The sequence below is a fragment of the Hippocampus zosterae genome, chromosome 4 (assembly GCF_025434085.1).
Source record: "Hippocampus zosterae strain Florida chromosome 4, ASM2543408v3, whole genome shotgun sequence".
Lineage (NCBI taxonomy): Eukaryota > Metazoa > Chordata > Actinopteri > Syngnathiformes > Syngnathidae > Hippocampus > Hippocampus zosterae.
This window is the reverse complement of record NC_067454.1, coordinates 22,965,107-22,979,954: the sequence shown is the minus strand read 5'-3', so window position 1 is coordinate 22,979,954 and position 14,848 is coordinate 22,965,107. Positions and strand designations below refer to the sequence as shown.

The following is a 14,848-nucleotide window of genomic DNA, read 5'->3' as shown; positions in this document are numbered from 1 at the left end:
AGATTCATGTGACTTGATGTGATATGGACTAAGGTCAGTTTACACAGTACATAATGCTTTGCAGAGTCACAAATCTTTCCTGTACAAAAGTGGTGATGAAAGACATTTAAGACTGTTATTTATTTGATTTAATCTTTTTAGCATGCTGATCCCTGTTTTCCTCCAAAGCAATTTCGTACCACAAAAAAAGGACGAATGAAGGGTTCAAAGGCCTGACAAAGTACAGGAGACTATACAAAGTGTACACATATTGAAAGTGACAGCTGAACAAGGAGGACTATCTGACAGTTTTCCTTGTAGCCACGGCTTCATGGCGGATTGTATCTTTCTGTATCTTGTATCAAGGTTTCATCTGGCTGCAACACGAGGACACTTGGACTGTCTCATTCTCATCCTTTCACACGGTGCTGATGTCACTGCGACTGATGCCACTGGTGAGTCCCTGCTGAGTGGCGCCAGTATACTACCGTACTTCTGTACAGTGTTTCGACCCTGATGAACAGCTAGAGAATCTTATTTGACTGCAACTTTGAGATGTGCAGCAATGCACTATTAAGTTCAAAGGTCGATCTGATTATACTATATACAGTGGTACCTTGTTACTGCGTCGCAATTTTTGCGAGCTCAGTATTGTTGTCCCCCCCAACATTAACAAAAATATCCATTTAAAACATACAACCAAATCGGCACCCATTTTACGGAAAGACTTGTTTCTTGTTGATGCGGGGAGAGAAGTTTCCCTACATGCCGAAGAAAGAGCTGACGTGACGCAGAGGATTTTTTTACATGCTCACTCAAACAAGGCACATGATTGGTTCCCGGCACGACATCAACCAATGAGAGCACGAGTGGCTCATTGTCAGTCTGTTGACCGTCTCGCATACTGTATCTTAGAGTAGCGTTCGATAACTTTTTTTTTTTTCAAGCGCTAACTTTTTTTAAATTAGTGAACCTCTGCTCCAACCTCTTGCTGCCCTCTGGATGCAGGCATCCTAGCCGTTTGAGAATGTGTTAGTCTGCTTGTCAGAGATAGCACCATCAATTAGGGACACACTGCTTTGACGTTGGCAGCAGTAGGAGGGAGGGGGTAGTTTGCAGCCTTTACACTGACAGCTCAGGCGATAACAGCCAAAACTGTCAACTTGGCAAGAGTTTTTTCCCCCCTTCTTCACTAAACAAAGACCGCTGTCTGATTAAAAAAAAGAAACCGTAAACCAATTTCATCAAATCATAAGACAAGATGAACATCATAGTGCTACCCATCACTATGATTTTCTCCAAATTACAAATCTCACCGACACTGCCAGTACTTCCAGCCTACCAGTCAAGAGTTGCCTTTTACGCCACTAACGCAAGAAGGCATTATCGTTTAATTTTATTGTCAAAGATTTAAGTAAATACATGTACTCTTGTAATCTTGGTCTCAAATATGTAAAGTACAAATACACATTTTAAACACGCTGGTACCTGTGATGTTTCCTTCTTGCAATAAGATCATTGATCAGGCGGACAACGACATAACTGGTCTGTTGTCACCTGCCTGTAGTCTCACACCTCCACCAACAGAGGGTGCAAACATACTTTGGAACAGCCGTGAAATTGCGGTTTACATTTAACTGTATGAATGAATGAATGTATGCAAACAGTACATACACAAACACGAAAACACAGAGAGGGGGATGGGGCAAATCCTACGTCGTAATTTTTCACCTTTCGCGGAGGCGATGGTTGGCGGTGCCGGAGGGTTTGGAACCCAATTATTCACGAAAAATGAGGTATTACTGTCTACTGTAATTAACGAGGGCAATTATACCTGGGTGTATCCAGAAGGGTCTGTGCATCTTTGGCTAAGTATGTCAGCATTCCAGAGGAAATATTATTTGCCTCTTGATTTTGTGCTGCCTCCTTATAGGCCTTTATGACTCCAGTGCATACTAAAATTATTTTCTACTCGCAACCTAGTCCATAGTTACCTGCTATGACAGTCAACAATATAATAAACATATGTAAATATACCCTCACACAGGTTCCTCCATATAACACATCATGCAACCTCGAACTAATGAGGGGATCGTTTGCTCTTATTTTCAATCTTAGTTTGCCTTTAAACATATCATTGCAAATCAAAGCGTTGACTGCTGCCCCGGAGTGAAAATATTTTTATAATAAGGGTATTTTTATTTCTAAACAATTCCTAATGTTGGTTCTTTCCTATTTGTAATTTGACACTTAAGGTAAAAATGCTCTTCATCTCGCTTCAAGAAATGGCCATTCGCTGTGTGTGCAAAAACTCCTTCAGGTATGGTGAATTTGCTGTTATTTTAAGGTTATCATTTGTATGATGGGTTGCCAAATGTTTTTTGTCAGTCCATTCCTTTCCCTTTTGATGTATACTCCCTGGACACTTAACCGGGTACAGATGCACGATCCAATACAATCTAACACAAGAGTCTTAAAGAGGAAGTTAACCCAAAAATGTATTTCTAAGAACAATATTCCTTGAAAATATGATCTTTTATGCAGCCCGACGAGTCCGTCCAGCCATCCATCCATCCATTATCAACACGTAGCCTAAACAGGGTCAAGGGGTTGAGGGCGGGGGGGCTGTAGCCTATCCCAGCTGACTTTGGAAGGCACACTACACCCTGAACTGGTCGCCAGTCAGTTACAGTGCTCATATAGAGACAAACAACCACTCACAAGGGGAACCGATCCCATGCTGCCCGCTCACAAGTGTGTACCACTTCACCATCAGCGACTCGAGTCTATGCACGGCATTGTGATTAGTATCGTGCTTCTCTGGAATCTGAGTTAAGCAGTAAAAGTCCAGCCATTTTTGTTCATCACAGGGGTTGGCCAATTTGCCATTTTCTGTCGTCTGAAAATGACATCACAGTTGCAAACAATCATGGTTTGGCATCAGAAAACAGTTGAGCCATGATTGGTCGTTACCTGAGCCCTGAGCAACTGTGATGTCATTTTCGGCCCACAGAAACTGGCATTATAGCTGCCCCGGAGATGGTGAAACATATTTCATGAATACAATATTAATCATAATGCCCTCTTGTGACTAGTGAAGGCGCATATAACATATTATTGAAAAGAAAATTGGGGGTTGACTTCCCCTTGAATATTTTGAATGGCAGTTTATGAACCTAAGGGTATTGCAAATACTGGTAATTAAATACATTGTGTCCATCATTGTGTGCAATGCAGTGCAAATATATAGCATTCTTAACTCACAATAATAAATTAATACCTTTCAAAAAGTGTCCAAATAATGGTTTTTAGTTTGTGATACAACTTTTTCACTGGATTGATCACTTTGTGTAAATATATAGTAGGACGCCCCATTTTAATGTGGCTGCTAACATCATTGTGCATATTATAATGTTTATTATTGACAGTGAGGCCTTTCAACTCCTTTGAATAATTCTTGAAAAAATAACTGTTGCTGTGGCCACTGCTTGCTGAATGCATTTACTTTGTGTTTACAAAGAGCTGCAGTATTTTTCCCTCATAGAAATGTCCCCCTGCCCCCTCCTAAACCCACCTTTCCCACGTGGCAGTGATTTGCCTGTTGATTTCGAAAGTGTTGACAAGCCTTACAGCTCTGCTGTCCATTCTGGGTGCCGTCATTGCCCCAGACATACCAGCGCGATGCCAGTGTGCTCAGTCTCAACTACCACAGTCTAACTTCATCATTGTCATGTAGGATATCCCCCCGAGATGCTCGAACATCATCTCCCCCTGCTAAACCCATTCCCACCTCCCCCATGGTCATTTGATCATGATGCTCAATTTTGGCCCTTGTTGCCAGTGCGAAGAAGATTTTTATAGTGCGTATGGGATAGGAGGGTGTCTGTGCTCACGAGCAAACTACCCAGCAACATTAGGGCTTCTTCTGACCTGATGGCTGTCATAAGCAGGTCCTCTTCATGACAGTGGAATAGTATGTCTTGTGGTGACTAAATTTGCTGGCTGAAATGCGCATGCATAGTATTATAGCCCCACTTGACCTAACTTGACATGCAAGGTGCCTCACATTTCACTGCCAACCAGCAAAAATAGATGCTTTTGGCAAGTTTTCTGTAAGAGCTACAAAATTGGAATACACTTTACAATGTCAGCAGTTTAGGAGCGCTTGCATGTTTGTGAATGTGTTTTTTTTTTTTGCATGGTACATTTGGTCAAGAGACAGTCACGAGTGCTAATGGCATGACGAGCTTATTATCTTGATACTATTTTGCCAACAACACATTGTGAAAGAAAGAACAATTAAATGCACTTCCATTATAATGCAAAAGGGACAGTATACCTGTCTGTCTATCCATTGCCATTCATGCAACAGAATAAGTCCTGGCTTCCTGTGAGTGTGTGAGCTCGTCGACATTGTAATTTCCTGTGAATATTTGTCAATTTTAGGGATGCAATGATTAATCAATAATTGTTTTTAGAATTCATCCACCCATCCATTTTCAACACCGCTTATCCTGAACAGGGTCATGGGGAGTTAGTTGCTGGCCAGCTGACTTTGGGTGGAAGGCACACTACACCCTGAACTGTTCATCGCAGGGCACATATAGAGATAAATAACCATTCACACCCACATCCACACCGTCACTGAGTGACTTATTTTTAAAATTGATTCATCATTTAGGGACCGTGTATAAGTTACAGTTGTCCAAAATGCTTAGAATTTAAAGCCTCTCAACAGTAAATTTAAGCTCAGATATTTGTACACCTCTCTGAAAACAGAACCCAAATAAAGTGTTGGCTAACATCACCTTATACATTGGAAGGCAGTAATGGGCATTTTTTTCTTGACTATTTTCTGAAATGTTACCGACCCACCTGGTAACTGATTCATAATTTGTGTGATTTCTGCACTTCACTTTGAAATATGTCCTGTTTTCCAACAAAGGCAGGTACCCAGTTCAGGGTGTACACCACCTACTGCCCCAAGACAGCTGAGGTAGACTCCAGCATGCCCACGGCCCTCTTGAGGATACGCGGATCAGATAATGAATGGATGGATGAATATATTTGTTTCCTAACCCATTAAGTCATTGCTGATCATTATGGTCAAAAACACTAACATGATCGGCGTCTTCACATAGATGACTACAATTATTATTAATAACAACCGCATGGTGGATGATTAATTGCACATCTGCCTTACAGGTCTGAGGTTGTAGATTCCAATCTGTCCTCAGGCTTTGAGTGCAGAGTTTGCATGTTCTCTCTGCGCCTATGTGGGTTTTCTCTGCACATTCTTCTTTCCTCCCTCAAAAACACCAACGGCAGTTTAATTGAAGACTCTTTAATTGTCCCAAGGTGTGACTGTGAGTGTCAATGGTTGCTTGTCTTTACGACCCTTTGATTGGCTGACGACCAGTGTAGGGTGTACCTCATCTCTCTACCACAGTTGGCTGGGGTAGGCTCCAGCACACCTGTGCCCCTAGTGAGGATAAGATGTATAGAAAATGGATCGATCAATGGATCAATTAATTTTAATAACATAATTGCAGGTATTTTGAGCCATTCCTTTCTAAAGTGTATGTCAAACTTGTTGTACCACTCTGTGACAGATTTCGTTGCTTATGCAATTTATGTTTCACATACATGTATAATAATATGAAACAGGACTCTACACCAACCTTTGCATTAGAGGGACTTTTTCTCTTTGAGTTTGAAATTTTGGACTCGATTTGAATGCACCCCACCTCGCCGAACGCAATAGGTGTCGATGTTTAATGCCATGTTCCCATTATGATGCTTTCCTTTTGAACCACAAAGGTTGAGTGTATTATAAACGATAATACAAATATTCAATCACAAGCATCTGCCTGTTTTATGAAAAGACTGATCCAAGTGATTAGCCTGCAACAAATACATCCGTTTCCGCGTTTTAAACGAGTGGTCACTTGATATTTGGAGACCCAGCTGACCATATGCGTAATGTGTTTTACAACAGTAATAGTACCTAACAGCATTAACAATTCCACATGTACCACTGAAAATAGATAAGCGTGCAATCCCCGTTGCCAAAATGCGCAGCAGGCCGTAAACACCTCAGTGATTGGGAGCAAGTTGAATCGAAAGCCGTTCTTGATAAACAAAATAGAGCTGTTTCAGTTAGACGGCAGTTAAGATGGCAAAGTACTCATCCAGACTTCGATATTTATTTAATTTCTACAGGAAGCCAGGAAGTATTTAACCTGACGCTTATGTGTGCAGACTGACAGGGTACACAGTTGAAGCGCCTTCACTTTTTGTTCTGGTAGGAGCATTTAAACACACTTTCGTGCTATGTGACTGGATGAAATTTTAACAGGCATACATTGAAAAAAATTGGGAGCATTTGTGAGCATATTGGGCGCGTTGTCGAGCCCTGATAAATAGGTTAGAGTTCATGTAATATTTCAATTATAATTACTGGAATGTGAATATACGGTATTTTGAAAGTCAAAAGTCACATGACCCTGGTTTGATTTGAGATTGAGCTGTGGAATTGTGGGTCAAAAGTGGGACGGCAGACATAAATGTAGAAAGACATGGTTTTAGTCACGTTCACTTTATTTGGGAGGCGCACTCTGTAATTTTGCTCTTGTTTTGTCTGTTTTATTCGACCACTGTAGCTTTATTGCTAACCCATCCATCCATCCATCTTTTCGGAGTCGGGTCGCGGGGGCAACAGCTTTAGCAGGGTAGCCCAGATGTCCCTCTCCCCAGCTCTTCCCGGGGATCCTAAGGCGTTCCCAGGCCAGCTGGGAGACACAGTCTCTCCAGCGTCCTGGGTCATCCCCGGGGCCTTCCAACAGTGGCACATGCCCGGAACACCTCACCAGGGTGGCATCTAGGAGACATCCTAATCAGATTCCCGAGCCACCTCATCTGGCTCCTCTCGATGTGGAGGAGAAGCAGCTCAATTTTGAGCCCCTCCAGAGTGGAAGAGAGTCCATCCCATCTCGAGGGAGCTCGTACCAGAGGCCAGGCTGTGTGTGGGGCAAGTCTGACTATATCCAGTCGGAACTTCTCTGCTTCACACACCAGCTCGGGTTCCTTCCCTGCAAGAGAGGTGACGTCCACATCCCTAGACCTAGCTTTTGTAGCCGAGGATCGGACCACCAAGTTCCTTGCCTTTGGCATCCGCCCAGCTCGTATTGCACCCGACCTCTTTGGCCCCTCCCATAGGAGGTGAGTCCATGGGAAGGGGCACCTGCTTTTTCGGGCTGAGCCTGGCCGGGCGCCATGGGTGTAGGGCCGGCCACCAGGTGCTCGCCAACTAGCCCCACCTCCAGGCCTAGCTCCAGAAGGGGACTCGGGTGAGCCGCATCCGGGCAATGGAAACTCAGGTCCTTATATTTTTTTTTTATCATAAGGGGTCTTTGGAGCCGTGCTTTGTCTGGTCCCTCACCTAGGATCTGTTTTCCATGGGTTACCCTGCCAGGGGCATGAAGCCCCAGACAACTTAACTCCTAGGATCATTGGGACACACAAACCCCTCCACCACAGTAAGGTGACGGTTCACGGAGGGGTTTGCATTAATCATATGTAGCTCACAGTCACAAGGTTACTTGCCTGTTCTGTCAAGACCGATGCTGTTGTGATGGCAGTTTTAATCTGTGAGGACCCAGACTTTAGTCGAGGCCCGCAGGCCACACCCGGCCCGCCACTTCATTTTATGTGGCTCATGGGAGCAAATCACGTGTGTCAACTTTCATGGTCATTGCTGAAATCTGAACCGAAATGTCAAATTATCATGGGCAAGAAACCATGTTGATATTTTACATTGGCCCTGCGAAGCCCTAACTCCAAAGTGGCCCGTGACAAAAAAATGAGTTTGACACCCCTGCTGTCCAAGATGGTAATTAATGCCAGTTCACCACTGTTTTTAAGTGCAAGATGAAGTTGAGATCAATTGTTGTTGTAGTGTTTTATTGGCTCTAGTAAGCTTGCGTTCTCCTTTTTTAGCATAACTGTCCAGTTGGAAATGTGGACCTTCAAGGAAGAACAGCTCTACATGATGCTGGTAAGGTTCTGCGTCATTGTCTGTTCATACCCTGCAAACTGCATTAACTCACTTCTAGCAGACAATGCTAATTGTTCAGAACAAAGCACATCTCATTAAAGGACTAACTTAACAATGATAAGCATAAAGATAGTATTTTTGTTGAGCATTTTAGCTATTACTCAAGGATGTGCGTTTCTTCGTAGTTAATATAGTTGACTGACTGGATGACTTTTGTTTTCTCCACAGTCATGGCAGGCTGCTCATCCAGTGTGAAACTTCTCTGCGACAGTGGCGCTTCTGTTAATGCCAGTGATTTTGTAAGAATTTTGTTTGTTTGTTTGTTTATTGAACATAAAACATATACAGTAATAATTTGACTTTCCACTTCACTTGACACTATAAACTGTGGGCTCAATCACAATTCTTCCCCATACAGTGCTGTGAAATAAGATTTGCCCCCTTCCTGATTTCTGTGTTCTGCGTTATGATATACAAAGGTTTCAGTTCATCAAACCAATTTTAATATCACACAGACACTAGCCAAGGAAATACAAAATTCGGTTTCTAAATGTGAATTTAATTTATGGCACAAACAAAAATCCAACTCCCTAAGTGAGAAAGTAATTGACCCCCCCCCCTTTTTTTTAAATCACAAACAAACTGTTTGTGACTGACGACAGAATGTGGGAAAGATGAGTTCACTTTCACAGGTATAGCCCCCACATTTGTTGAATCAGGTAATCACATGTATATAATCTGTCAGACAAAGTGAAGTAGCCTACAAGTCCTCAAGAAACAAACCCATCATACCACGATCTGAAGAATTTTAAATTAGAAAAAGTTATTGAAATTTATAAGCCTGGAAAATGTTACAAAGCCATTTGCAAGACTCTGAGGTTTCAGCAAACCACTGTCACAGCCATTATCCACAAAAGGAGAAAACTGGGAACAGTGGTAACCGGAGTGACCGACCAGCTAAAATTACTCCAAGAGTGCGATGACGACTCATCCAGGAGGTTGCAAAAGAACCTAGAACACCACCCAAAGAACTCCAGAACTTGCTGGCATTAGTTCAGGCCAGCGTTCACGACTCTAACATAAGAAAGACACTCACCAAATATGGCATCCATGAGCGTTTCCAGGAGAAAACCACTGCTGTCCAAAAAGAGCACATTTGCCTCAAGACATCTGAATGAGCCTCAAGACTTGGAAAAACATTCTGTGGACTGATGTGTCAAAACATTTTGGAAGATGTGCAGACCGTTACGTCTGGGATAAAAATGGCACAGCATTTGATAAAAAGAACATTATGCCAACATTTGAAGGGCGGCAATGGCAGTGTGATGGTCTGTGGCTGCTTTGCTACCTCAGGACAGGGACAACATGCTGTGATTGATGGGCCAATTAATTCTGCTGTCTCCCAGGAGAACGTCCGACAATCAGGTTACGCCATTAACCTCAAGCTCTCTTGGATCATGCAGCAGGGCACCGATTCGAAACACACCAGCAAGTCCACTTCTGGGTGGCAACCCTCCGCCCCCCAAATTAAGGTTTTGAAGTGGCCAAGTCAAAGTTCGGATTGAATCCAAGTGAGATGCCGTGGTGTGACCTTAAGTGGGCAGTTCATGCTTGAAAACCCTCCAATTCGAAGAAGAGTCGGCCAAAAACCCTCCACAGCATTGTGAATGACTCACCAGAAATGATCACAAATGCTTGATTTTAGTTATTGCTGCCAAGGGCGGCACGACCCATTATTAGGTTCAGGGAGCAATTATTTTTTCACATAAGGACGGGTAGGTTTGGGTTTTTCTTTGTGTCCAAATAGATTAAATGTCATTTTCTGTTTCCCTGCGGTGTCCCTTTATGATGTAAAAATTGGGTTTATGAACTGAAGTCTTTGTGTGATAAATATCTACACACAGAAATCAGGAAGGGGGCAAATTCTTTTTCACGGCACTGTAGCCCTTCCCTGGTTTTACCCCTCTCCATGAGTCCTCTGTTTCAAGGACTGCTAAGATTAGAGAGGGTTAGAAAAATGCCATGACGTCATGATCATCTTTTTTATTATATAATATATTTATTATTTCAAGTTTATTTTCAAGAACACATTTTTACAAACGGAATGCATTTTGACAAATTGCCATATATTGCCTGACCGAGACCACTGAATACCCCCAAGAACCAGCACAAAACACATACAACTTGAGCATTTGTAAAAACAAAAATTAAAATATATAAATAATATATTCAATATAATCAAATATACAAAGAAAAGCTAACTTATTCAAAAATAGGAATTGCACCAAACACATAAAATATAAATAACAGCATAACATTAAGAACACACAAATCATTGTCTTCAAATGTACGTTGCATGTTTATCACTGACACCAGCACAAAGCACTGGAAAAAATGTACTCTTGAAAAAGCATACTCAAATTGATGGGCTATTGTGTTTTGAAGTGAAAGCCTGTTTTGTCGCTGTGCATTTACGTAACGCTTGTTGGATGTGTGTGTGTGTGTGTGAATGTGTGTCATGTCTGTATTCTTTAGGATGGCAGGACACCTCTGGTACTTGCAACACAAATGTGTCATCCACGCATCTGCCAGCTACTTGTTGAGCGAGGGGCTGATATCTCTGTGCGGGACAAACAAAAAAAGTAGGAGTCAGAGTTGCCTGCATGAAATGTCCTTCCATACATATTTGTCATTTCCTTGTTTACGATGATACTAATGCAGCGTGTTATACCAGAGACAAATTCCTTGTGTGTTCTACATACTTGGCCAATAAAGATGATTCTGATGAATAGACATTTTGTGAAATCCTGAGCTCATACTGAAATGTGAAATGCTTGTCAAGAATAATGACACCAGGCAAAATGTCTTGATTCGTGGTTTCAGGCAAAAATTTATCAAGACAAGTATTCAGGTTACTGTTACTGTTGATAGTCTGGAGTACAACAAGGCAAATATCATTTAGGAGTTTGGTTGGGAGGGGGCGGATAACATGTCATACTTCTCACTAAAATGTTATTGCTGAAGCTCTTTTTTTTCCTCCCCCCCATCACCTTTAGAACAGCACTCATTCTCGGTTGCGAGTACAGCTGCAAAGATGCAGTGGAGGTGTTGTTAAAGAGCGGTGCTGATGTGAAGGACGTGGACAGCTCGGGTCATGATGCGTTCCACTATGCTCGTCTCAGCAAGAATCCAGAGCTTGTTAATTTGGTCAAAGGCTACCTCGAGAAAGCCAGCAAAGGTGAGATTTCTTGAAGGTATGTAGTTTGTAGAAGCAGAGCATTGGATTCCAACAAGACTTATAATGAATATAAGAAGTTAATACACCCATGTTTGGTTTGGTTGTTTTTTTTTTTACTGTGATAAAAGAAAAGAAAAAAAAGAGAACGACATACATCATTTAAAAACTTTCCATTGTGACTAGAAAACTGTAAAATTTAATTATTATCTATGTACTGTGCAAATACATGGGATTGCATCTCTCCAATAAAAGATTATTCATTACGTTTCTAAATAAATTGGAAAATGCAACGATTCGGTTTGATTCTGTGCACTCACATCTTTTAAATCAAAATCAATTTTCTGATTTAAACAATTTTTTTGTTACACGGCCTTAGCTTTAGCCATTGTTAAATGAACAGAAATAGACAAGCAAACCAAAACAGAATTATGCTTGTGTATGAAAATAAACTGTAAAAAGGTAGAAGTTTATGAATGAATGTTGAAATCATTTCTATTAATGCAGCATAAAATTTGTTATGGTAAGTAAGATTTTCATCTTTTGTGTCTTTCTTGGACACAGCTGTGCCATTGTTTAATAATGATGAGATATTGTGTTCAAACTGATATTTTTTCATGTTTAGCAGTTAGTTTATTTTTCTTCTTGGCTTTGCAAAAAATAATTCTGAAATTTGTTTTACTCCTTACAGAAAAAGAGGCAACAAAAATAGAACAGTGGAGGAGACAGGTAATGTGGTCTTCAAAAATCGAACTCATTACTCTCACAATTGTTTTATGCTACTGATAGTTCAAGGCTTTTTTTCAGATATTTCAGGCTATTGGCATTTTATGGTCGCACCCAATATTCGCACATTTTTCCCACAAAATTATTCTGCGTGAAACCATTTTACTATATTAAGCCCCCTTCATTTTAGGAGCCTCTAGTTCTGCATTAAAAACAGGAAATTTAGTTTTTTATGTGTTTTTGCACATTTGCAATCGTGTCACATTTCAAATCATTTCAGAAATTTACATTTTTTCAAATGTCCTTTCCTCAGCAGTCGGTGGAGCGCTCGGACACCAAGGAGGTTAACAGAAGGGATCATATGATACATGTAAATACAGTCTTTTCTCATTCATGTTACATTACCAGATCGGGCAGCTAATGAATATATCTCATGTTAGTCTTTTCGATAATATGAGTAATTCGACTTTACTTTCTGAATGACCGATATTTAAGATAAGATAAGAAAACTTTTATTAGTCTCGCAATGGAGAAATTCCCAAAGCAGCAAAGTTATGAAAGGAAGAAGTAGAACAACAAAATATAAGAGCTGCTGGAAAGGTAGCCACTCTCGCGGCGCCATTTTGAAGTCAAAATAACAAAAATAACACAACACAACACATAGGACAAAAAAATAAATAAATTGATTTGGTTGAAGTTGTAGTGAGTGCTTTTTATTTCTGGCTTTGTGTTTCAGGACCTAGAGAGGCAGAACGAGTCCTTGCAGGAAAGTCTCAGGAAGTACCAATTGGAACAGAGGGCCCTGTTAGATAAAGTCATCCTGTTGCAACAACAGCTCACACAGGTAAATGCTTGTCAGAACATGTACATGTTGGGCTTGTAGGACTGGTAAAAACCAAACTATGTGAATGAATGAATGTACAAATCTCAGTTCAAGTGAAGTTGGGATGTTGAGTAAAACATAAAAATGGAATACAATTATTCGAAATCCTTTTTAACCCTCAAGTGAATACACTACAAAGACAAGATATTTAAAAGTTCAAACTGGCAAACTTAATTGGATTTGTTTTGAATTTAATGCCTGTAACACGTTCCAAAGAGCTGGGACAGGTGCATGGTTACCACTGTTTTGCATCACCTTTTCTTACAATCATTAAGTGCGTGGGAACTGGGGACTCATCATATCTTACTCTGGGAGTAAGAAAATTCTAGGTTAGCATACTAGCTATCAGTTTTAGACATTTTGGGAGAGCAATCATCTTTCATTGGCTCTGGCATTTTTGTTTTTTATTTACAGGAAAAGAAGACAGTAGACGACGCTCACAAAGAGGTACGGTGTGAACAAAAATAACCATTTTGAAATAAAGATTCTGTTCAACATGGTGAAACATGTCATGCCACAATGACATTTAAAAAAGATAAGATTCATAAAAGGATGGAGTACTTTTTTCATGATTATTTCCTCGCTGCAAGAGTTGATATTTTTGTAATGATCTTGAAAATGTTGAATACTCATGCACATTTCATCATAAATGTCACGTGCCGCTCCTATATTAATCAAAACATGTGACAGGATAACCCAGATAGAGACGTCACATGTGTGACACACGCACATCCAAATAGGCCTTCAGAGAGATATCTTCCTTCCGATGATAAAAAATGCGATGCCACTTGAGCTGTTTCCAGACATGAAACAAATCGAAGACGAGCCACAGCGATTTTCATTCTATGGATTACGGAAACTAGTTGCCAACATGATATGGGGCAATGTAAAAATAATAGCTTCACCATTAATGACATGGACATTGACGCTTTGTAAGGCTTTTACTTTGAAGTGGGCCCTGCAGTGCATTTGAGGCATGTTAACGTAATTAATAGAATGACCAATTGCTGTATCAGCTGGCTTGACTTTCATCTTTTGGACTGGAATTGTCAAGTTGAATAAATCAACAAATACAGTCGGTGGGTGTTGGGTACCCAATATGCAATAAAACATTTTGCTCTAAAAATGCAATAAATCAATATAGAGGTGTATTTTTCCATATTTTTGTGCTTTTCCAATCTAAAATAATTACCAATCAAGTTGTTATTTGGCCAGTGTCCCCTTAAAGTCAATGCAGAACATTTTATTGGTAACCATAAAAGCAGCTACTGTACTTGCATATGTACTTGCATGTACATAATAAAGATTGATGTAGATCTAATTTTGATGCCCCTCCGTGCGTCCATTTTATTAACAGCCTAAAAGAAGTATTTTAAATGGACGGGTGCCGAAACAAAGATGAAGAATTGGAGCAGTACAAACATCCTGCCTATTTCATCCATCACAGGCCAATCAAATCAACCATCCATTCATTTTCCGATCCGCTTTTATCTTCACAAGCGTCGCGAGCGTGCTGGAGCCTATCACAGCTGTCCTTGGGCAGTAGGCGGGGTACACCCCAAACTGGTTGCCAGCCAATCACAGGGCACACAGAAACGAACGACCATTCACTCTCACAATCGCATCTAGGGCCAATCTGGAGTACTCAATCAACCTGCCATGCATGTTTTTGGAATGTGGGAGGAAACCGGAGTCCCTGGAAAAAACCCACACAAGCACGGGAGAACATGCAAACTCCACACAGGAAGCCGGAATCGAACCCTCCACCTCTGCACTGTGAGGCCGACGTGCTAACAAGTTGCCCGACGTGTTAACCAGTCGTCCACCGTGCCGCAAATCAACCACCAGGCATAAAACATACGCCTAGCATGACAGTTTCATGGTCCAAGCCAGAAGGGAAAGAATACGAATATTCTTGCTATCAAGTGCCGTGTTTTGCTCTTCCTTTAATTATGACCTGTGCACTTCT

General features: G+C 41.0%; 1 protein-coding gene across 7 annotated transcripts in view; it reads left to right on the top strand.

Annotated features, from left to right (window-relative positions):
- uacab (uveal autoantigen with coiled-coil domains and ankyrin repeats b) overlaps nucleotides 1-14,848 on the top strand; it is a 44,342-nt gene that overhangs the window by 20,550 nt on the left and 8,944 nt on the right. For 4 of the 7 annotated variants that reach the window (XM_052063042.1, XM_052063037.1, XM_052063040.1 and 1 more), the window contains 10 exons: nucleotides 346-434; nucleotides 2,235-2,299; nucleotides 7,978-8,035; nucleotides 8,264-8,334; nucleotides 10,571-10,677; nucleotides 11,092-11,273; nucleotides 11,962-11,999; nucleotides 12,310-12,366; nucleotides 12,733-12,840; nucleotides 13,294-13,326. In XM_052063042.1, coding sequence (XP_051919002.1) covers nucleotides 346-434; nucleotides 2,235-2,299; nucleotides 7,978-8,035; nucleotides 8,264-8,334; nucleotides 10,571-10,677; nucleotides 11,092-11,273; nucleotides 11,962-11,999; nucleotides 12,310-12,366; nucleotides 12,733-12,840; nucleotides 13,294-13,326 — 808 coding nt within the window. Of the gene's footprint in view, nucleotides 1-345; nucleotides 435-2,234; nucleotides 2,300-6,201; nucleotides 6,284-7,977; nucleotides 8,036-8,263; nucleotides 8,335-10,570; nucleotides 10,678-11,091; nucleotides 11,274-11,961; nucleotides 12,000-12,309; nucleotides 12,367-12,732; nucleotides 12,841-13,293; nucleotides 13,327-14,848 lie in introns of those variants that run through there. The other 3 variants (XM_052063043.1, XM_052063038.1, XM_052063041.1) reach the window with 3 other exon arrangements.